General features: G+C 43.7%; 1 protein-coding gene across 2 annotated transcripts in view; it reads right to left on the reverse strand.

Annotated features, from left to right (window-relative positions):
* Positions 1 to 97: 97 nt before the first annotated feature.
* Positions 98 to 23,267, reverse strand: part of cp (ceruloplasmin) — a 26,348-nt gene continuing 3,178 nt past the window's right edge. Inside the window, exons 3-20 of one of the 2 annotated variants that reach the window (XM_084164054.1) lie at positions 19,975 to 20,187; positions 19,316 to 19,732; positions 18,975 to 19,229; positions 18,181 to 18,346; positions 17,853 to 17,992; positions 13,023 to 13,163; positions 12,845 to 12,889; positions 11,516 to 11,730; positions 11,018 to 11,168; positions 10,415 to 10,627; positions 10,000 to 10,207; positions 9,639 to 9,778; positions 9,062 to 9,190; positions 8,161 to 8,267; positions 1,620 to 1,839; positions 1,115 to 1,254; positions 502 to 664; positions 98 to 350 (exon numbers count right to left, since the gene is read on the reverse strand). In XM_084164054.1, the coding sequence (XP_084020180.1) occupies positions 328 to 350; positions 502 to 664; positions 1,115 to 1,254; positions 1,620 to 1,839; positions 8,161 to 8,267; positions 9,062 to 9,190; positions 9,639 to 9,778; positions 10,000 to 10,207; positions 10,415 to 10,627; positions 11,018 to 11,168; positions 11,516 to 11,730; positions 12,845 to 12,889; positions 13,023 to 13,163; positions 17,853 to 17,992; positions 18,181 to 18,346; positions 18,975 to 19,229; positions 19,316 to 19,732; positions 19,975 to 20,187 (3,086 nt within the window). In that variant the 3' untranslated portion in view covers positions 98 to 327. The remainder of the gene's footprint in view (positions 351 to 501; positions 665 to 1,114; positions 1,255 to 1,619; positions 1,840 to 8,160; positions 8,268 to 9,061; positions 9,191 to 9,638; positions 9,779 to 9,999; positions 10,208 to 10,414; positions 10,628 to 11,017; positions 11,169 to 11,515; positions 11,731 to 12,844; positions 12,890 to 13,022; positions 13,164 to 17,852; positions 17,993 to 18,180; positions 18,347 to 18,974; positions 19,230 to 19,315; positions 19,733 to 19,974; positions 20,188 to 23,267) is intronic. The other variant, XR_014613417.1, reaches the window with a different exon arrangement.

Here is a 23,267-nt window from a genome sequence, read left to right on the forward strand (position 1 = left end):
GACTGGATGTTTTTTGTTTGTTGCGCCGTTCTCTGTAAATCCTTAGACACTGTCGGTTTGTGCCAATGTTGGACAACATTAGAAACAACATCAGGGAGGATTTTATATTTGTTTTAATTCAAAATTGATTTTAGAGCATTGACATTAGACATTGCTCATTGCTTAAACCCTGTATTAAAGCCATTTTAGTTAATTCATGCATTCAGTTTGTGGTCAGTGGTCACTGTGCTCCTTGTGTGGAATACGAGGTCAATGTGTAATTACTGAAGATGTACGTAGCTTTTCTTTGCTGTTTCTGTGTTTTTAATGAAGTTTTATGCTCCGTGTTCATCCAAAAAAGCCCTTCTTTTCTGAAGACACAAAAACACACAGAGGTTAGTTGTATAATGTAACAGCAAAATTATAGAGTAAACACACACACACACACACACACACACACACACACACACACACACACACACTTTTCACACACAGTGAACACAACCCACACACACTCCTCACCTTTCTCAGTGACTGTGTAGACAGTCACCATGCCGGCCTTGATGTGGTCTGCGACGTGGCAGTGCAGCAGCCAAGAGCCAGGGTACTTAGGCTTCATCTTCACCGTCTGGAAGGTGCCTGGGAACAGGCCAATCACGTCTGTACGGTGGGACTCTCCACTCAGCTGGGGAACACAGGACCAGAGAATGTATGTACCATGAGTTGATTCAGATGTATTATTCCTGGGCTAGAAGAACAAGGGCTTGATTCAATCCGTAGGGTGGAAGTTCAGCGTTATAGCGTGATTGGAATTTAAAGGTAATTTCCGATTGAGCCGTCCTATGCAGCGTTTACCGTGAATGCAGTCTCCGCTAATGCGTGAACATTGCCTTTTTAAATTTCTATCGTGCTGTAGCGCAGATTTGAATTGAGCCCCAAAAGTCTACACGCCCTGTGCGTTCCTTAGATAAAGCGTATGCATACAAAATTCAATGTTCTGTTTTCATAAAAATTCTGATGATTCAGAGCTTCATACACTTAAATTAGAGGTAAAGTTATGCTGCTTTGAACGTTTTCAGGAAATGTACACCTAACGGGTTTTTGACTTTTTAAATATGGTCACATGGGACCTTACCTTATAGTCGATGCTGTGCCCGTGGAAGTGGGCAGTGTGGAGGTCCACCTCGTTACCCATCCCCATCAGGTACCAGTACACCTTGTCCCCCACTTCCATATTCAGTCCCAGCAGGTTTCCATACAGCTGCCCGTTGATGCCTGCAGCAGAGACACACAGAAGTGTCAGTGCCGGGTCAATTTATCCGGGGCAGTATTTATCAAGAGTCTCATAGTAGGTGTACTGATTTAGGATCAGATCCCCCCCCCCCGTCTATATAATCTTACTCACTATGATCTAAAAGCCTAAACTGGTCCTAGATCAGCACTACTACTCTGAGACGCTTTGTGACTAGGCCCTGGTCCCACTTCAAACAAACAAACAAGCACTTTTTAAGGCCTAATTACGAAAGGCTTCATAAATCCTTTATAAGGCCTAATATAAATGCTTCAGAAATCATTAAGCAAATGCTTTCCTATTAAGAGTGGTAAAATAACCTACACCCCTCTTTCCCCCACAGCCTCACCATGCATTTTATTGCTCTCGATGAAATCCTCGTCCTCTTTGATGTTCCTGGAGGGGGTCTTGATGTTTGTTTTGATGTTGTCGTCCAGGTACCAGGACTCGTTCTCATCGAACACCATGAAGAGGAGCGCAAACTCCTCCACTTCCTTCTTCAGTCCAAACGTCCTCGCATAGCTCCGCGTACATATCACTAGGGGACCAATTAGACCACTGTACAGGTCCTGGGGGGGTAGAGACCAATGATGTATGTAAATATGTGTTTTAACATGTGTGTATGTACACTACCGGTCAAATGTTTTAGAACACCTACTCATTCAAGGGTTTTTCTTTATTTTGACTATTTTTTACATTGTAGAATAATATTGAAGACATCAAAACTATGAAATAACACATATGGAATCATGTAGTAACCAAAAAAAGTGTTAAACAAATCAAAATATATTTTATATTTGAGATTCTTCAAATAGCCACCCTTTGCCTTGATGACAGCTTTGCACACTCTTGGCATTCTCTCAACCAGCTTCACCTGGAATGCTTTCCCAACCGTCTTGAAGGAGTTCCCACATATGCTGAGCACTTGTTGGCTGCTTTTCCTTCACTCTGCGGTCCGACTCATCCCAAACCATCTCAATTTGGTTGAGGTCGGGTGATTGTGAAGGCCAGGTCATCTGATGCAGCACTCCATCACTCTCCTTCTTGGTAAAATAGCCCTTACGCAGCCTGGCGGTGTGTTGGGTCATTGTCGTGTTGAAAAACAAATGATAGTCCCACTAAGCCCAAACCAGATAGGATGGCGTATCACTGCAGAATGATGTGGTAGCCATGCTGGTTAAGTGTGCCTTGAATTCTAAATAAATCACAGACAGTGTCACCAGAAAAGCATAACACCACCTCCTCCATGCTTTACGGTGGGAAATACACATGCGGAGATCATCCGTTCACCCACACTGCGTCTCACAAAGACACTGCGGTTGGAACCAAAAATCTCCAATTTGGACTCCAGACCAAAGGACAAATTATCTCCAGTCTAATGTCCATTGCTCGTGTTTCTTGGCCCAAGCAAGTCTCTTCTTCTTATTGGTGTCCTTTAGTAGTGGTTTCTTTGCAGCAATTCGACCATAAAGACCTGATTCACACAGTTTCCTCTGAACAGTTGATGTTGATGTGTCTGTTACTTGAACTCTGTGAAGCATTTATTTGGGCTGCAATTTCTGAGGCTGGTAACTCTAATGAACGTATCCTCTGCAGCAGAGGTAACTCTGGGTCTTCCATTCATGTGGTGGTCCTCATGAGAGCCAGTTTCATCATAGCGCTTGATGTTTTTTGCGACGGCACTTGAAGAAACGTTCAAAGTTCTTGAAAGCTTCCGTATTGACTGACCTTCATTAAAGTAATGATGGACTGTTGTTTCTCTTTGCTTATTTGAGCTGTTATTGCCATAATATGGACTTGGTCTTTAACCAAATAGGGCTATCTTCTGTATACCCCCCTACCTTGTCAAAACACAACTGATTGGCTCAAACGCATTAAGAAGGAAAGAAATTCCACAAATTAACTTTTAAGAAGGCACACCTGTTAATTGAAATGCATTCCAGGTGACTAGCTCATGAAGCTGGTTGAGAGAATGCCAAGAGTGCACAAAGCTGTCATCAAGGCAAAGGGTGGCTATTTGAAGAATCTCAAATATAAAATATATTTTGATTTATTTAACACTTTTTTGGTTACTACATGATTCCATATGTGTTATTTCATAGTTTTGATGTCTTCACTATTATTCTACAATGTAGAAAATAGTCAAAATAAAGAAAAACCCTTGAATGAGTAGGTGTTCTAAAACTTTTGACCGGTAGTGTATGTATGTACAGTGAGCGAAAAAAGTATTTGATCCCCTGCTGATTTTGTACGTTTGTCCACTGACAAAGAAATGATCAGTCTATAATTTTAATGGTAGGTTTATTTGAACAGTGAGAGACAGAATAACAACAAAAAAATCCAGAAAAACGCATGTCAAAAATGTTATAAATTGATTTGCATTTTTTAATGAGGGAAATAAGTATTTGACCCCCTCTCAATCAGAAAGATTTCTGGCTCCCAGGTGTCTTTTTATATAGGTAACAAGCTGAGATTAGGAGCACACTCTTAAAGGGAGTGCTCCTAATCACAGTTTGTTACCTGTATAAAAGACACCTGTCCACAGAAGCAATCAATCAATCAGATTCCAAACTCTCTACCATGGCCAAGACCAAAGAGCTCTCCAAGGATGTCAGGGACAAGATTGTAGACCTACACAAGGCTGGAATGGGCTACAAGACCATCGCCAAGCAGCTTGGTGAGAAGGTGACAACAGTTGGTGCGATTATTTGCAAATGGAAGAAACACAAAAGAACTGTCAATCTCCCTCGGCCTGGGGCTCCATGCAAGATCTCACCTCGTGGAGTTGCAATGATCATGAGAACGGTGAGGAATCAGCCCAGAGCTACACAGGAGGATCTTGTCAATGATCTCAAGGCAGCTGGGACCATAGTCACCAAGAAAACAATTGGTAACACACTACGCCGTGAAGGACTGAAATCCTGCAGCGCCCGCAAGGTCCCCCTGCTCAAGAAAGCACATATACAGGCCCGTCTGAAGTTTGCCAATGAACATCTGAATGATTCAGAGGAGAACTGGGTGAAAGTGTTGTGGTCAGATGAGACCAAAATCAAGGTATTTGGCATCAACTCAACTCGCCGTGTTTGGAGGAGGAGGAATGCTGCCTATGACCCCAAGAACCCCATCCCCACCGTCAAACATGGAGGTGGAAACATTATGCTTTGGGGGTGTTTTTCTGCTAAGGGGACAGGACAACTTCACCGCATCAAAGGGACGATGGACGGGGCCATGTACCATCAAATCTTGGGTGAGAACCTCCTTCCCTCTGCCAGGGCATTGAAAATGGGTCGTGGATTGGTATTCCAGCATGACAATGACCCAAAACACACTGCCAAGGCAACAAAGGAGTGGCTCAAGAAGAAGCACATTAAGGTCCTGGAGTGGCCTAGCCAGTCTCCAGACCTTAATCCCATAGAAAATCTGTGGAGGGAGCTGAAGGTTCGAGTTGCCAAACGTCAGCCTCGAAACCTTAATGACTTGGAGAAGATCTGCAAAGAGGAGTGGAACAAAATCCCTCCTGAGATGTGTGCAAACCTGGTGGCCAACTACAAGAAACGTCTGACCTCTGTGATTGCCAACAAGGGTTTTGCCACCAAGTACTAAGTCATGTTTTGCAGAGGGGTCAAATACTTATTTCCCTCATTAAAATGCAAATCAATTTATAACATTTTTGACATATGTTTTTCTGGATTTTTTTGTTGTTATTCTGTCTCTCACTGTTCAAATAAACCTACCATTAAAATTATAGACTGATCATGTCTTTGTCAGTGGGCAAACGTACAAAATCAGCAGGGGATCAAATACTTTTTTCCCTCACTGTGTATATATATATATATATGTACACTATATATACAAAAGTATGTGGACACCCCTTCAAATTAGTGGATTCTGCTATTTCAGGCACACCGATTGCTGACAGGTGTATAAAATCGAGCACACAGCCACGCAATCTCCATAGACAAACATTGGCAGTAGAATGGCCTAACTAAAGAGCTCAGTGACTTTCAACGTGGCACTGTCATAGGGTGGCACCTTTCCAACAAGTCAGTTCGTGAAATATCTGCCCTGCTAGAGATGCCCCGGTCAACTGTAAGTGCTGTTATTATGAAGTGGAAACGTCTAGGAGCAACAACGGCTCAGCCGTGAAGTGGTAGGCCACACAAGCTCACAGAACGGGACCGCCGAGTGCTGAAGCGTGTGAAAATCGTCTGTCCTCTGTTGCAACACTCACTACCGGGTTCCAAACTGCCTCTGGAAGCAACATCAGCACAATAACTGTTTGTCAGGAGCTTCATGAAATGGGTTTCCATGGCCGAGCAGCTGCACACAAGCCTAAGATCACCATGCGCAATGCCAAGCGTTGGCTGGAGTGGTGTTAAGCTCGCCGCCATTGGACTCGGGAGCAGTGGAAATGCGTAGTGATGAATCACCCTTCACCATCTGGTAGTCTGAGGGACAAATCTGGGTTTGGCGGATGCCAGGAGAACGCTATCTGCACCAATGCATAGTGCCAACTGTAAAGTTTGGTGGAGGAGGAATAATGGTCTGGGGCTGTTTTTCATGGTTCGGGTTAGGCCCCTTAGTTCCAGCGAAGGGAAATCTTAACGCCACAGCGTACAATGACATTGTAGACGATTCTGTGCTTTCAACTTTATGGCAACAGCTTGGGGAAGGCCCTTTCCTATTTCAGCGTGTCAATGCCCCCGTGCACAAAGCGAGGTCCATACAGAAATGGTTTGTTGAGATCAGTGTGGAAGAACTTGATTGGCTTGCACAAAGCCCTGACCTCAACCCCATCAAACACCTTTGGGATGAATTGGAACGCCAACTGTGAGCCAGGCCTAATCGCCCAACATCAGTGCCCGACCTCACTAATGCTCTTGTGGCTGAATGTAAGCAAGTCCCTGCAGTAATGTTCCAACATCTAGTGGAAAGCCTTCCCAGAAGAGTGGAGGCTGTTTAGCAGCAAAGGGGGGACCAACGCCATATTAATTCCCATGATTTTGGAATGAGATGTTGGACAAGCAGGTGTCCACATACTTTTGGTCATGTAGTGTATATGTGGTGGTGGTGGTGGTGTATATGTGGTGGTGGTGGTGGGTGTTTTTTTTTTTTAATGTTTGGTATACTCAGTGCATGTATTTATATAACATGTTTATATAAGTAATTGGTATTCCCGTTTTCTAGTTGCAATGTCATAATGTTTGGTATACTCGGTGTATGTATTTGGTATACTCGGTGTATGTATTAATATAACATGTTTATATAAGTCATTGGTAGAGACCAGTAGAACTGGGCCTCGTTTTCTAGTTGCGATGTCAAATCAAATGTATTTGTCACATGCTTCGTAAACAACAGATGTAGACTAACAGTGCCATGTTTCCATACGGGCCCTTCCCAACAATGCAGAGAGAAAAATAGAATAGAAGAAGAAAAGAAAAAAAGGCATAAATACGCTATGACTAACGGTAACTTGGCTATATACACGGGGTACCCCGAGTCGATGTGCAGGGGTATGATGTAACTTAAGCATTACGATTATCAGATGCACCGTTATTTACGAGGCAACTTTTTAAGTGTTTCCCAAACAAGCACGTAGCGGAGAACGTTCGTTAAGTGCATCATTAGACCGTGTCTCGATACTGATATGGTCGAAGGAAAAACAAAGCTGCGCTCGGATCAGCATCCTCCATTCAAATCTTACTTTAACATTGTAATTATTCCTCAATAATTGACTACGGATTAGCACCTAGAGAGATATTACCGCCTATGGCTGCAAATAGGCTTTTGAGGGTTAGGTACATCATTGCTGCAAATAGGCTTTTGAGGGTTAGGTACATCAATTTTGAATTTGAAGATCGCCATATTGCTTCATAGACATTAAAATCAGTAGATAGTGATAGCGCTGACTTCATCCACGTATTCCCAAAGATTTTCATAGATAACCCAAAATAGACCAGAGCCTGTCGTTTCCAATGGGAGCAAATGAAACATGGGCAGAACAAGTAAGGAGGTGGACAGAGACAAGCACGAGCTAGTGAGACCCTTTTGGTGCGTTAGAGCAAGTATTTGCGTATTTCTGAGGTGCGCTTGTGCAATAACTCAATTCGCCTTGGCACTCTTTCTATAAAAATAAAACAGATTGTAGTTTTGGGAACAGAAAGCTGTATTGAGGTCAAACGTTTAATCGCGGTGAGAACATTTGCATTTGTCGGCCAAAATCCATCTCACTCCATCTTCTCTCACTACCAGCCACTGGCCTTCCTCTCATCACCACATTTGGTGGTGAGTGGAACCAAATGGATGATTTAGATTTATCCATCTGGTGAAACATCTGGCTTATTGTTCTAACTGTGGTATTCGTATGGAAAACTCCCGATGGTGCATTAAGTATTTGAATTTGAAGCGGGCCATATTGCTGAATGGGGCTGAATCACTGAGGTATAATAAGCAGTAGCATGTATTCGTGGATGCCAAGGGAACCAATAAAAAACATATACAATAATTTATCTTTTCATTTTTGTGTTTCATAATTTTCCTTCAATTTCAAAGAAGCTGAATGTTTCTCATCAGAGTGACCCCTCTGTCTCTGTATGTGTTGCCTATCTATCTGATGCTGTCTGGTCAAAAAGAGTATGACATTGTTGCCGCCTGTAGCACTGAATGTAAGGCAAGCCAGCGAGCATTTGGCCTCCCTTGATAAAAAAATAAAAAGTATAAAATAATAGCCAATCAGCATTGCGCTAAACTGAGCGAGCTCAACTGTAAATGGTCCTGGCGAACCAAAAAAAACTACTAAAGATACATTGTTAGAAGGTTCTAACGATGATCTCAACGCTACGAAAGGCTCTGGGAAACGAGGCCCTGATCAGTTTGTGGTATCTCATTACCTTGTTGACGTTGACTGTGGAGTAATATGCTCCCACACTGCATGACTCCTGTTTGTCTGTAGGCCCAGCTGTCTTGGGGACGTACCATGTGTATGTCTGTGTTTCACCTGTATGGGACAACTCTGCTTTAGGAAACTCTAACTCTCACTCACTACAAAGTTGTTATTCTATAGAACAGGGTCCTGAAATCTATATAAGAGTAGTCCATAGTAATAAAATATCAATGCTTTTGAAACTACTACATATCACTAGCTGGTCAAATCCAATGTCTATAACACTAGCCGGTCAAATCCAATGTCTATAACACTAGCTGGTCAAAACCAATGTCTATAACACTAGCTGGTCAAAACCAATGTCTATAACACTAGCCGGTCAAATCCAATGTCTATAACACTAGCTGGTCAAAACCAATGTCTATAACACTAGCCGGTCAAATCCAATGTCTATAACACTAGCCGGTCAAATCCAATGTCTATAACACTAGCCGGTCAAATCCAATGTCTATAACACTAGCCGGTCAAATCCAATGTCTATAACACTAGCCGGTCAAATCCAATGTCTATAACACTAGCCGGTCAAATCCAATGTCTATAACACTAGCCGGTCAAATCCAATGTCTATAACACTAGCCGGTCAAATCCAATGTCTATAACACTAGCCGGTCAAATCCAATGTCTAAAACACTAGCCGGTCAAATCCAATGTCTATAACACTAGCCGGTCAAATCCAATGTCTATAACACTAGCCGGTCAAATCCAATGTCTATAACACTAGCCGGTCAAATCCAATGTCTATAACACTAGCCGGTCAAATCCAATGTCTATAGCACTAGCCGGTCAAATCCAATGTCTATAACACTAGCTGGTCAAATCCAATGTCTTATGGGTGTTGTTTATTTTACCTGGCTTAGTTTCTTTGACCTGTGGAACGTCCGTCTTCACCCCGTGGGCGTGAATAGAGTAAGTTCTTGTGGCCATGTTCTTGAAGACTATGTTCACTTTGTCACCAACGTCTGCATGGATCATAGGGCCTGGGGAAAGAAACCAGAGGGGTCATCGATCAGGATTCATAACAGGTCAGTTTAATACGATTCTAAATGTAAATAATGTAAAGTCAGTGCTTGGTCCCGGGGATGTAAAGTATGGCAATTAAAACAATGAAAGACCATTGATTTTAACAGACGTCTCATAAAACTATTCAAGGATGGACATTAGCCCAAAAACAAAAGGACATTCAAATTCCATATGTCACTACAACTTACCCAGAACCAAACCTTTTATACTACAACATACCCAGAACCAAACCCTTTCTACTACAACATACCCAGAACCAAACCCTTTCTACTACAACATACCCAGAACCAAACCCTTTCTACTACAACATACCCAGAACCAAACCCTTTCTACTACAACATACCCAGAACCAAACCCTTTATACTACAACTTACCCAGAACCAAACCCTTTATACTACAACTTACCCAGGATCCCCAGGTGTTGCATGTCTGCTGATCTCTCCTTCTGTTTGGTGAATTTATTGTTGGTGAACTCCCTGTACACAACTTTCTTGTACTTGGAGCCGATGAACTTATCCTGTTTATCAATGAAATCATTTCCTGGACTGGAGACAAAGAAAACATACTCAAAAAAACGAAACTGATCATGATGTATTGTAGATCCATGTCTCAAGCACGGAACAGGAATGTTTCTTGGGTTATGGCTGGGGTTAGGGTTGAGCTGGGGTTAGGGTTGAGCTGGGGTTAGGGTTGTGGCTGGGGTTAGGGTTATGGCTGGGGTTAGGGTTGAGCTGGGGGTGTGGACATGAAGCTAGGGTTAGAATACCTATGTGTGAGGCCGTGGTACATCTCCTGCTCCCAGGTCCGGTTGGGGGAGTAGTCCCAATCTATCTCCATGGCAGCAATGTAGTAGGTCTTCGAGTGGAGCATGATCTCTGACTGCCTGTTGAACATACTACACTTCTGCACTGTGTAGTTGGCCCTCATACCTCCCTGGTAGTGATCCGTTGTCATGCACACCACCTCAAACTGACCTGGAGGAGGGGAACAAATGCATTGTCTGTTATTGTAATTAGTTTTAATTGATTTTCATATTAGAACAGAAGTAAACATTTTACGATTTATGTTAAATTCTTTCCTTCCGTCTGCCCCTCCCTCTCTGCCTCCATTCATCCATCTCTCCATCTCTCCATTCATCCATCCACCCACCCATCTATCCCTCCATCCATAATGTGTCTTACCCATGCTGTCTGGCTCCATCATGACAGTGTGGGAGATGTGAGGGAACACGTTCATGACGTCTCTGCGTGTCTCTCTGTAGATGAACCTGTTCCCTTCAAAGTAGAGGCCGTGGATATCAGCCTCAGAGCCCAGGCCAGACAGGTGCCATGACACCTTGTCCCCCTTACACATGGTCAGCCCTGGGAGGTTCCCATACATGTAGCCATTGATCGCTATGGGAACAGGAAATTGAAAAGTTAGTGCCCTACAGAAGACCAGTAAGAGGCTGAAATGTGTTAGGTTGTTGGTAACTGCTCTGTGTGTTGGTGTTTTGTGTCCGTAGGGAAATCCCATTACAATATAGGCTTTTTGAAAGTAACAGAAGGAATTATTTTAATTGCAATTTTGCCAAAGGAGACATGTTTTGTAGCTGAATTAGCATCACAGTTTAAAATGTTTCCATCATGGATCAGTGTTCTAAGGCTGTGTTGACACAGGCAGCCCAATTCTGATATTTTTCCACTAATTTGGTCTTTTTGACCAATCAAATCAGCTCTTTTGCCAATAGTTGGATAAAAGACCAGAACTGGGCTGCCTGTGTAAACACAGCCTAAAAGACTCACAGTGCATTTTGTTCGATTCCTGGAAGTCCTCATCCTCCTTGTTGACAGTTTTAGGAGCCTTGGTGAACTGGTTGATGTTGTCATCCAGGTACCAGCTCAGGTTCTCATCAAACACGGTAGCCAGCATGTGGAACTCCTTGTTCACGTTTTTCTGAAATGGGAAATAAACGTGAGACTAATTCATTCCATAAGATGTGATGTGAGTGCTCTGTCTGTATTTGACCTTTTGTAATGCCAAGTAAGATGATGAAAACATTCCAGATTCAATATTTCTGACACACTGACAATAAAGGGCGGCAGGTAGCTTAGTGGGTAAGAGCGTTGTGCCAGTAACCGAAAGGTCGCTGGTTCTAATCCCCGAGCCGACTAGGTGAAAAATCTGTCTGTGCCCTTAAGCAAGGCACTTAACCCTAATTGCTCATGTAAGTAGCTCTGGATAAGAGTGTCTGCTAAATGACTAAAATGTAAATGTAAAGGTATTCAATTCCATTTCTTTACCTGTTTCCCTTTTTTGAGGGTCTTCTTTTTGCAGACCAGGAGGGGTCCGACGAGGCCGGAGCTGGTGTCTTTGACAGGGTCCACGGCTGAGTAGTAGAGATATGTAATGCAGTCTGCATCGTCCTTTACCGGTCCGCCCCCCTTAGGGACCACCCACTCATAGGTGTGGGTGGTGCCTGGTTTGACCAGCGCTGCCGGGGGAGGGGTTACAGTTCCTGGAGGATAGGGGTGTAGGTAAATAAGATAAAGATTCAATGGCTTGGTGATGAGTTGATTAGTTTAATAAATCAGTTGAATAAACGGTCTCCGTGTTACAGCAAAAACAAAAGGACCAGGATTAGAACTATCCCAGCAAACATGCCCACATTGGCACGATGTGGGCCCAACGCGGGCTAAAATATTGGCCCCATGTAGGCTGCCCACATTGGCCCAACGCGGGCTAAAATATTGGCCCCATGTAGGCTGCCCACATTGGGCCGATGCGCCCTTGCTATTTAATAGGAATTTATTTATTATTTATTTATTACAATTTCATTCAATGCATACATTTCATAATTTTCAAGCCTTCAAGGTATTTAGGGAGAGTGTTACATTGTATCAGAAAGACAACCAAATCTATCATGCATATACACTAAGTGTACAAAACACGCATATTCCTAATATTGAGTTGCACCCTCTTTTGCCATCAGAACAGCCTCAATTCGTCAGGGCATGGAATCTACACGGCGTCGAAAGCGTTCCACAGGGATGCTGGCCCATGTTGACTCCAACAGTTGTGTCAAGTTGGCTGGATGTACTTTGAGTGGTGGACCATTCTTGATACACATGGGAAACTGTTGAGCGTGAAAACCCCCACAGCGTTGCTAGTTTGGTAAGAGAAAGATCCTGTAGATCAAACATAAAACATCCCTGGCCGGCCGGCCGGGCCCCCACCACCACCTCAGTGTGGCTAAACACCTGCAGGAACTGGGTACCAGGATTGGGGTCAATTCCATTTAGATTCCAGTCAACTCAGAAAGTAAGGGCTCGATTCAATCTGTAGCGCTGAAGATCTGTGCTGTAGCATGATTTTAAATGTAAAGGTAATTTTAGATTGAGCTGACTTATGCAGCGTTTACCATGAACGCAGTCTCCGCTAACGCAGGAACATAGCCTTTACATTTCTATCACGCTGTAGCGCAGACCTTTAGTGCTACGGATTGAATCGGGCCCATTGAAAAGGATTAAATAAAATTGGAATTCCAATTGACTGGCATTGAAATTGAATTGACGCCAACCTTGCTGGATACTGTGGGTATATAAGAAATAGGCATAAATGAGCGTACTTACTTGTCTCTTTCTTGATTTCTCTGAGTTTTTTAGCAGTGTAGGATTCTGTGAAAGTGTTAGGAGAGTTCATTGATGGTATGATACTGGGAGACATTATCACTGAAAGGGAAACGTTTTAATACAAAAAGAATGTTAACGTGTTGACTTAACATGTAATAAATATGTTACTACTTCTAACCTTCCAGTTCGTTGTAGTAGAGTGTCCCCGACTGCTCGATGCTGTACTGCACCCCATGGGGCTGCATGGAGAATGGACGGTTGGCCTTGTTCTTAAACATCACCTTGATGGTGTCCTCCTCCTCAGCCCTGATCACAGGACCTGCAACGCAAACGGCCGCCAATCAATCATTAATACATTTATAGAAATATGCAATTTAGCAGACGCTTTTATCCAAAGTAACAAAAAGTATGCATGCATATTTTTTTTTTTTTACATATGGGTGGTCCCTGGTATCGAACCCACTGTCCAGGCGTTGCCAGCGCCATGGTAACCATATAAGCTACAGAGGACCACTACAAGACTAGGGGGATAGTTATTCTTCTCCTGGAGCAACAGAATCAACCTGCAGAATGAATGAACTACAGTGCCTAGTGAAAGTCTACACACCCATTGCACAGTCTTCACATTTAAAAAGGGATTAAATTGGATTTACAGAGTTAGAGGCATAAATATCATAGCCTCAAAAAATGCTAACCTCCCCTGTTATTGGAAATGGTGAGAGGTTAGCATGTTTTCGGGGTATGATCTTTGTGCCTCTGTAACTTTCTCTCATCATTATTCATGATTAATTCATAATTATCTGTAATCATTGTAGCATCTACATTAATGTGAAAGTGTTCAGAAACATATTCTGTTCTTATTTACAATAAAAGTGACTCCAAAATGACACACTACATTATTTACCATTCATTTCTATTGGGCACAACATAATCTGAAACACAACCAAACAAACTGAAAATGCATTAAACAAGTTTGTAGAATCACAAACTTGATGTGTAGTTAGTCATTGCGTGCTAGGAATATGGGACTAAATACAAAACTTTTGACTACTAAACGATAAGTGAATTTGTCCAAATAGTAATGACACCTTCAAATGGGGGGACATAAAGTGCTTTCATTTCTAAATAGTAAAAAATATATGTAAGAAAATACTCTAACGTAAGAGTAGTGTCCATTGTTTTCGTCAAAATTGCTCAAGATCAATAAATTTGGTTGGGAATTATTGATGGACAGAAATATTCAAACCTGGTCTGTAATTTTCAAGCAAATTGAAGTCAGGACTGAGACTAGACCACTCAGGAGCACTCAAAAGGTGCTTAATTTGAGCCGGATCCTGCGGCACCTCTCAGTTTTGGAATGTTTCGTTCCGGAACCTATTTAGCCGGATCTGGTACCTCTACATGAGAAAAATAATGACCGTTTGCTATGTACAAAAACAAAACAAAACAAAAACGATCAGAGTTAATTCGAGATGCCTCCTCATTAATTCCAGCAAGTATTTGGCCTCCCTTGATAAATAGTTTTATAAAATAATTAGACAATCATCATTGAGCTGAGCTCAATGTGGGTTGTCCTGGAGCAGCAAAACGCTCCCCAAGGAGGCCAGTTTGGATTTGGCTTCAAACCAATCGAATCACAACCTAAGCAAAATGTCATCATTCTCAGAAAAATGTGTCTGTTTCTAGTCTGCTTGTGTTGATGCCCTGCAGTAGCTAGGTTGCTAAATCAACCTTTTCCTAAGCAATGGATGGAGATGGGGATTTGGACTTGCGGTTTTGACTTAATTCTCTGTACAGGCCAATGATTATGAAGAGGATTCTGATCTAACCATACATTCTTATATTGTGCCACTGGCCTGAGACGATTGAAGTTCAATATGTAGCCTAGATGTAGGGGGCTGACATTAGCTAGCTAGCTAGCTTAGCTGGTTAATTGTTGCCCATGCGAGGAAGTTAGGCTAGCAAGCATTTTAGCTAGGTAGCCTATGACAACAAAAACTAAAAGTGTACTGTATGACTGTTTTGCCAACATGAAAAAGAGGAGGATGGCATAGGTGTTCAACTAGTCTACAAGTAGGGTGAGCCCGTTGTGGGAAATGATTATCTTATATTTTAGATGTGCTGTTAGCTTAATAAGAAAGCAGTAATGATTAAACATAAAAGGTTTGTACTGTACTGATATAAATTGTTTAACCTAACAAGCTGTGATTAATGTGAGGAGCTGTTAGGGAGTAGGGTGAGATAAGGCTTGTGACTCACACTGCCTCTTTGTTAGAACACTCAAGGACATGTGTTCTGCTACAAAGATGTCTGAGGTTGCTGACTCTCTGGACAAGTTGCAAAACAACTAAACACCTGGCAACAGTGAAGCGACAAGGGGCTGGGACCAGCCTGTGCGCCAACGATAGGCTGAGTAAGTCTAAACCACGCTCAGTCTCTACTCTGATAGGCCAGCAGGGAGCGGGAACTATCTCTGTCAGAGTATTTAAAGAAGAACTTATAACAATGGATCAGTTCTCTGTCTGCCCTGCGTGGTTTTTCAGTGGACCCGGATATACGAACATCATATTTACCATTGAAGTGTTTTGCATTAATTAAAATACTGGTCTATTTTAGAAGACGTGTATTGACCTCTTTTGTTCCCAATACCAGATTTGAATTGACGCAACTTATCACCGTTTTTTTTTTCTTCTTGTGCACGCACTCACACAGAAATCAGTACAATGGACAGCCACATGATATTTAGCAACATTGATTGGAATAAATTGTTTTTGGTATCTTTTAAGTTTGTTTTCAGTGTATTAAACTAAGCGTATATAGCCTTGTTGATTTGATGATGTTTAAATGTTTAAGTTGAAATGGTTCTGGAATAGCAGAGGCAGTGCTCCTGTTGTCTTTGTGCTGACTTGTGGTAACTCTGTGGTTGTAAATCAGTAGTTGTTTAGTAAACTGTTGAAAACATTATCTTGCGTGACCATGCTGCAGGTCATATAACTGTTTGTTACATGCAACATTTGCTTTGTGGACTTCACACCGAACCGATGTTGCTCTCCGTTTTTGTGATGAAACAGACGTATGTGTAGTTGAATTTATTCCACCACTGTGTGACTGTTGTCTTTTTGTTGTCACGGCCTTATTGTATATCACGGTGTCGTATAAACTAATGGGTTACAGAACAAACAACGCAAATATCACAACATAGGTTTAATATGGCTTTTTTACTGGCTTGGCTTCCTCAGTGATTTTACCCACGCACCGCTATAGCTGATTTACAACTTAAGCGTTGCACTGAACACCTTTTGGAAGCCATTCTGGTGTATCTTTCACTTAAACATTTGTGTAATAGTCCCTGGGCTTTGCTCTTTTCATATTTATTTAGATCCTGACAAACTCCCCAGTCCCTGCTGGCGACAAGCATACCCATAACATGATGCTGCCACCACAATACTTGAGAGTACAGAGGGGTTACTCTGTGTTGTATTGGATTGGATTTGACCCAAACCTGTAGTTAATGTCTTTGCCATGTTGTCTTGCAATATTAGTTAACGGCCTTGATGCAAACAGAATGGATGATTTGGGGTGGATTTGTTAATACAGGCTTCCGTCTTGTGGCATCATCATGTTATGGGTATGCTTGTCACCATCATAGGAGTTTGTCAGGATCAAAATAAATATGAAAGGAGCAAAGCCCAAGTAAAAAGTTAGAGGAAAACTCGCCTCAGTCTTCTGATTTTGACAAAATCAATGAATATATGTTGCCCTAAGAGTTGGTAGAATCGTATTCAAAATGATTTACAGCTGTAATGGCTGCCAAAGGTGCTTCCACCAAGTATTAACTCAGGGGTGTGAAGACATCACATTTTATTTGTCACATGCTTTGTAAACAACAGGTGTAGACTAACAGTGAAATGCTTCCTTATGAGCCCTTCACAACAATGCAGAGAGAAAGAAAATAGAGAAATAATAGAAAAGTAAAACACGTAATCTGTGTCTCCCGAGTGGCGCAGTGGTCTAAGGCGCTAGTGCTAGCTGTGCCACTAGAGATCCTGGTTCGAATCCAGGCTCTGTTGTAGCCGACCGGGAGACCCATGGGGTGGCGCACAATTGGTCCAGGGTATGGGAGGGAATGGCCGGCAGGGATGTAGCTCAGTTGGTAGAGCATGGTGTTTGCAACGCCAGGGTTGTGGGTTCGATTCCCACGGGGGGCCAGTATTAAAAAATAATAATGTATGCACTCTGGATAAGAGCGTCTGCTAAATGTAAAATTTTTAATAATAAAAGTAATAATAAAAAGGGTCAATGCAGATTATTTGGTTAACTATTTAGCAGGCTTATGGCTTGGGGGTAGAAGCTGTTCAGGGTCCTGTTGGTCCTGCATCGGTACCGCTTGCCATGCGGTTGCAGAGAGAACAGTCTATGACTTGGGTGGCTGGAGTATTTTACAATTTTTAGGGCCTTCCTCTGACACCGCCTGGTATTGAGGTCCTTGATGGCAGGGAGCTTGGCCCCAGTGATGTACTGGGCTGTACGCACTACCATCTGTAGCGCCTTGCGGTTGGATGCCAAGCAGTTACCATACCAAGCGGTGATGCAGCCAGTCAAGATGCTCTCAATGGTGCAGCTGTATAACATTTTGAGGATCTGAGGGCCCATTCTCAATCTTTTTAGCCTCCTGAGGGGAAAGAGGTGTTGTCGTGCCCTCTTCAAGACTGTGTTGGTGTGTGTGGACCATGATAGGTCCTTAGTGATGTGGAAACCGAGGAATTTGAAGCTCTCGACCCGCTCCACTACAGCCCCGTTGATTTGAATCAATACATCCTATTTTGTATTTTTTACTAATTTGGACAGTTTTCTATAATTCTTCTTTCACTTTGAAAATGTGGAGTAGGTTGTGTAGATCGATAGGAAAAAAATCTAATGTAATCCGTTTTTAGATTAAATTTTAAGGCAGCAAAATGTGAAGGCTGTGCAAGGGGTGCGTAGACTTTAACTAGCGACTGTACATTACCCAGAATCCCTAGGTGCAACTCCTCAGGTGTTCTCTCCTTTTGCACGGAGAAGGTGTTGTCTGTGTACTCCTTGTACTGGGCCTTCTTATATTTCCCCCCAATACGATCGTTACCACTCTGGAAGAACGTCTCTGAATCCCTAAAAACATTCAGCGGGACAAAGAACATGGTAACAATCAGATCAGAAAACAACCCCCCAGTCCCTTTTTAATATTTTTGGACCAGGCTTAAATTGGTACTGGGCAATAGTTACACACACTAAAAAAAATCCCTTTTCAACTAAAAAACAAGCGCGCCCAAACCGCAGTAGACAGTGATGTTACTGACCCGTCTGTGTTCAGAGGTTTCCCTGTGCCGTGGTTGACCTGTGAGGGGGCGTAGTCCCACAGCACCTCCTCAGCAGCGATGAAGTACTCCCTCACCTCCCCGTTGGGCCGTGGCTTGTGGACGGCGGGGAAACACTTCTTTACCTCAAAGAGGGCCTGCATGCCCGCTGAGGTGACGAAATCAGGGGAAGACAATCACTTTATCCCATTGGACACAGACGTCAGTTTAACATCTAGTTTTCATTTACATTTGATTTGAGTTGTCAACTAACGTGAATTCAACATGAAATCAACAACCAATTTAACCATGTCATTGGACTTAGGTTAAAAGTTGGGTGAAAAAAGGATATTCATTCCCGAAATTCCTTTACGTTGAGGGACTTTTTGCAAATCCAATCAGTTTTCCTCGTTGATTCAACGTCATCACATTGTATTTTTTGTAGAAATGATGTGGAAACAGCGTTGATTCAACCAGTTTGTGCCCAGTGGGATGTTACATTAATTAGACTTTCTCTGACAAAAATGTTCACTATGTGACAGGGCTTGTAACTTGTTGGTGAAATGTTGTACTACCCTCTGATTGGCTGTATCTGGGCCTTACCCTCTGATTGGCTGTCTATCTGGACCTAAGAGTCTGAGAGTAAGAGTGCTAATTATTCGTTTAGCCTTTTAGATCATTATTACTGATATTATATGGCAAGGGAACACCTGGTCCTACAACGGATCAGCACTTCTACTCTGAAATGCTTTTTGGATACGGTCCCTGGCTTGTGAAACACATCCGCACATCCATACCCATCAGGTGGTCGTTGACCTGGCAGCTCAGCAGCCATTGGCCAGGGTTGTCAGCGGTCATCTCCACATTGGTGAAGGTGGCTGGGAACAAGCTGACCGCATCCGTGTGGTGGCCAAGGTGGGTCAGGATCTGGCCATGAAAGAACACCGAATGGATGTCCACCTCATTGCCCATGCCGATCAGGTGCCAGTGGATCTTGTTTCCGACACACATGCTCAGGTCAGGCAGGTTGCCGTACACAAAGCCATTGATCGCTGCAAAACAGTGGACATAGTGTGTTAGTGGCCTGTGGGCTCACAGGCTGTGTGTGTATTGGTGTTATTTGTGTTAATAATCTCACAGTGCATCAGGTTGCTCTCCTGGAAGGCTTCATCGTCTTTGTCTACTGTAGTGGTGGGTTGTTGTGGGCTGTTGGCTGCTGCTGATGGCTGTTGTGGGCTGTTGGCTGCTGCTGATGGCTGTTGTGGGCTGTTGGCTGCTGCTGATGGCTGTTGTGGGCTGTTGGCTGCCGCTGATGGCTGTTGTGGGCTGTTGGCTGCTGCTGATGGCTGTTTTGGGCTGTTGGCTGCTGCTGATGGCTGTTGTGGGCTGTTGGCTGCTGCTGATGGCTGTTGTGGGCTGTTGGCTGCTGTTTTGGGCTGAGTGCAGTAGGTCTTGATGTTGTCGTCCAGGTACCAGCTCATGTTCTCGTCCGACACAGTGAACATCAGAACGTACGAGTAGTCTGCTGCCTTATCACCGTAGACATCCAGGGTACCTGCGCATCTCAGAAATAAACATCCATGTACATGAAAACATACTTTATGACACAGGAGATGGTGTGTACTCTCTTCTGTAATCACAGGATCACTGGTGTCATCTAGCAGTTCCCCCTTAATCGCCACAGTGGGCTAATAACACTATTCATAAAACTCAAACAGTTCATTACATGCTGTTGTTCAAAACCTGATGACTTACTGTACATAACCAGTGTTTAGGTGCCCGATAAGAAGCCTGTACCTTTTTTACAGATGATGAGGGGTCCTACAAGTCCTGAGGCGATGTCTTTGGGTGCATGGAGGTGGGAGTGATAGGCGCGCGTCAGGCAGTTGGTGTCGTCCTTGGTGGGGGCGTGGGTGTCGCTCAGGACCCACACGTAGGTGTAGCTTTTCCCAGGATCCACCCGGTCGTCATGTTTCTCCGCGTCCGTCGTCTGGTCCGGGTACAGAGCACCTTTGGCAATATGGGAGACATCTGGATCAGTGACTGACTTCAATTTTTCTCCATTCTTTTGTGTGTGTGTGGGGGGGGGATTTTGACACTTTATTGAGATTGTATGTAAATATTGGGGATACAGGCAGGTGGGAGAAAGAGTGGGAAAGGTGGATGCAGGGATTGAACCCCGGTTCGCAGTGGGGAGTTCTTTATTTTTACATGTGACTTGTTCCCGGGAGTATTACCACTCAACCTTGACTCTGGACAGTGACTGACTTTCAAACGGTGGCCGGGTCGTTGTGTGGCCATTCCTTCTTGGATCATGGCTCAAGACTGGGTTGAACCACAGTTCCCAGTAGGGAGTTTCCCTCTTGGATCATGGCTCAAGACTGGGTTGAACCCCAGTCCCCAGTAGGGAGCTTCCCTCTTGGATCATGGCTCAAGACTGGGTTGAACCCCAGTCCCCAGTAGGGAGTTTCCCTCTTGGATCATGGCTCAAGACTGGGTTGAACCCCAGTTCCCAGTAGGGAGTTTCTATCATGGCTCAAGACTGGTTTGAACCCCAGTTCCCAGTAGGGAGTTTCCATCATGGCTCAAGACTGGTTTGAACCCCAGTTCCCAGTAGGGAGTTTCCATCATGGCTCAAGACTGGGTTGATCCCCAGTTCCCAGTAGGGAGTTTCCATCATGGCTCAAGACTGGTTTGAACCCCAGTTCCCAGTAGGGAGTTTCCATCATGGCTCAAGACTGCGTTGATCCCCAGTCCCCAGTAGGGAGTTTCAATCTTGGCTCAAGACTGGGTTGTGCTGCCTTATTTTAGGGACATGGTTTTGGTTAATTTTGTGGGCACCAAAAAAATGTGAATAGTTTTAGGTTTTAACCACAGCATCTGGTAACTGATTTAGATGACCTCTTTCACCAGAACCACCTGGCTGGCAAAGAGCATAGGATTCACATTAGAGGGTGTCCCACCCCATTCACTCACTACATTCATAGGATTCACATTAGAGGGTGTCCCACCCCATTCACTCACTACATTCATAGGATTCACATTAGAGGGTGTCCCACCCCATTCACTCACTACATTCATAGGATTCACATTAGAGGGTGTCCCACCCCATTCACTCACTACATTCATAGGATTCACATTAGAGGGTGTCCCACCCCATTCACTCACTACATTCATAGGATTCACATTAGAGGGTGTCCCACCCCATTCACTCACTACATTCATAGGATTCACATTAGAGGGTGTCCCACCCCATTCACTCACTACATTCATAGGATTCACATTAGAGGGTGTCCCACCCCATTCACTCACTACATTCATAGGATTCACATTAGAGGGTGTCCAACCCCATTCACTCACTACATTCATAGGATTCACATTAGAGGGTGTCCCACCCCATTCACTCACTACATTCATAGGATTCACATTAGAGGGTGTCCCACCCCATTCACTCACTACATTCATAGGATTCACATTAGAGGGTGTCCCACCCCATTCACTCACTACATTCATAGGATTCACATTAGAGGGTGTCCCACCCCATTCACTCACTACATTCATAGGATTCACATTAGAGGGTGTCCCACCCCATTCACTCACTACATTCATAGGATTCACATTAGAGGGTGTCCCACCCCATTCACTCACTACATTCACAGGATTCACATTAGAGGGTGTCCCACCCCATTCACTCACTACATTCACAGGATTCACATTAGAGGGTGTCCCACCCCATTCACTCACTACATTCACAGGATTCACATTAGAGGGTGTCCCACCCCATTCACTCACTACATTCACAGGATTCACATTAGAGGGTGTCCCACCCCATTCACTCACTACATTCACAGGATTCACATTAGAGGGTGTCCCACCCCATTCACTCACTACATTCACAGGATTCACATTAGAGGGTGTCCCACCCCATTCACTCACTACATTCATAGGATTCACATTAGAGGGTGTCCCACCCCATTCACTCACTACATTCATAGGATTCACATTAGAGGGTGTCCCACCCCATTCACTCACTACATTCATAGGATTCACATTAGAGGGTGTCCCACCCCATTCACTCACTACATTCACAGGATTCACATTAGAGGGTGTCCCACCCCATTCACTCACTACATTCACAGGATTCACATTAGAGGGTGTCCCACCCCATTCACTCACTACATTCACAGGATTCACATTAGAGGGTGTCCCACCCCATTCACTCACTACATTCACAGGATTCACATTAGAGGGTGTCCCACCCCATTCACTCACTACATTCACAGGATTCACATTAGAGGGTGTCCCACCCCATTCACTCACTACATTCACAGGATTCACATTAGAGGGTGTCCCACCCCATTCACTCACTACATTCACAGGATTCACATTAGAGGGTGTCCCACCCCATTCACTCACTACATTCACAGGATTCACATTAGAGGGTGTCCCACCCCATTCACTCACTACATTCACAGGATTCACATTAGAGGGTGTCCCACCCCATTCACTCACTACATTCACAGGATTCACATTAGAGGGTGTCCCACCCCATTCACTCACTACATTCATAGGATTCACATTAGAGGGTGTCCCACCCCATTCACTCACTACATTCATAGGATTCACATTAGAGGGTGTCCCACCCCATTCACTCACTACATTCATAGGATTCACATTAGAGGGTGTCCCACCCCATTCACTCACTACATTCATAGGATTCACATTAGAGGGTGTCCCACCCCATTCACTCACTACATTCATAGGATTCACATTAGAGGGTGTCCCACCCCATTCACTCACTACATTCATAGGATTCACATTAGAGGGTGTCCCACCCCATTCACTCACTACATTCATAGGATTCACATTAGAGGGTGTCCCACCCCATTCACTCACTACATTCATAGGATTCACATTAGAGGGTGTCCCACCCCATTCACTCACTACATTCATAGGATTCACATTAGAGGGTGTCCCAACACACTCCATAATCTACAGACGGCAACACAATCCATAATTAAAAAGGGCAACACAATCCATAATCTCTGTTGCCTGCAGTTATGGCAAATGTAAATGTGTCTTGGAGGTTG

Source organism: Coregonus lavaretus, assembly GCF_964263955.1.
Source record: "Coregonus lavaretus genome assembly, chromosome: 6".
Lineage (NCBI taxonomy): Eukaryota > Metazoa > Chordata > Actinopteri > Salmoniformes > Salmonidae > Coregonus > Coregonus lavaretus.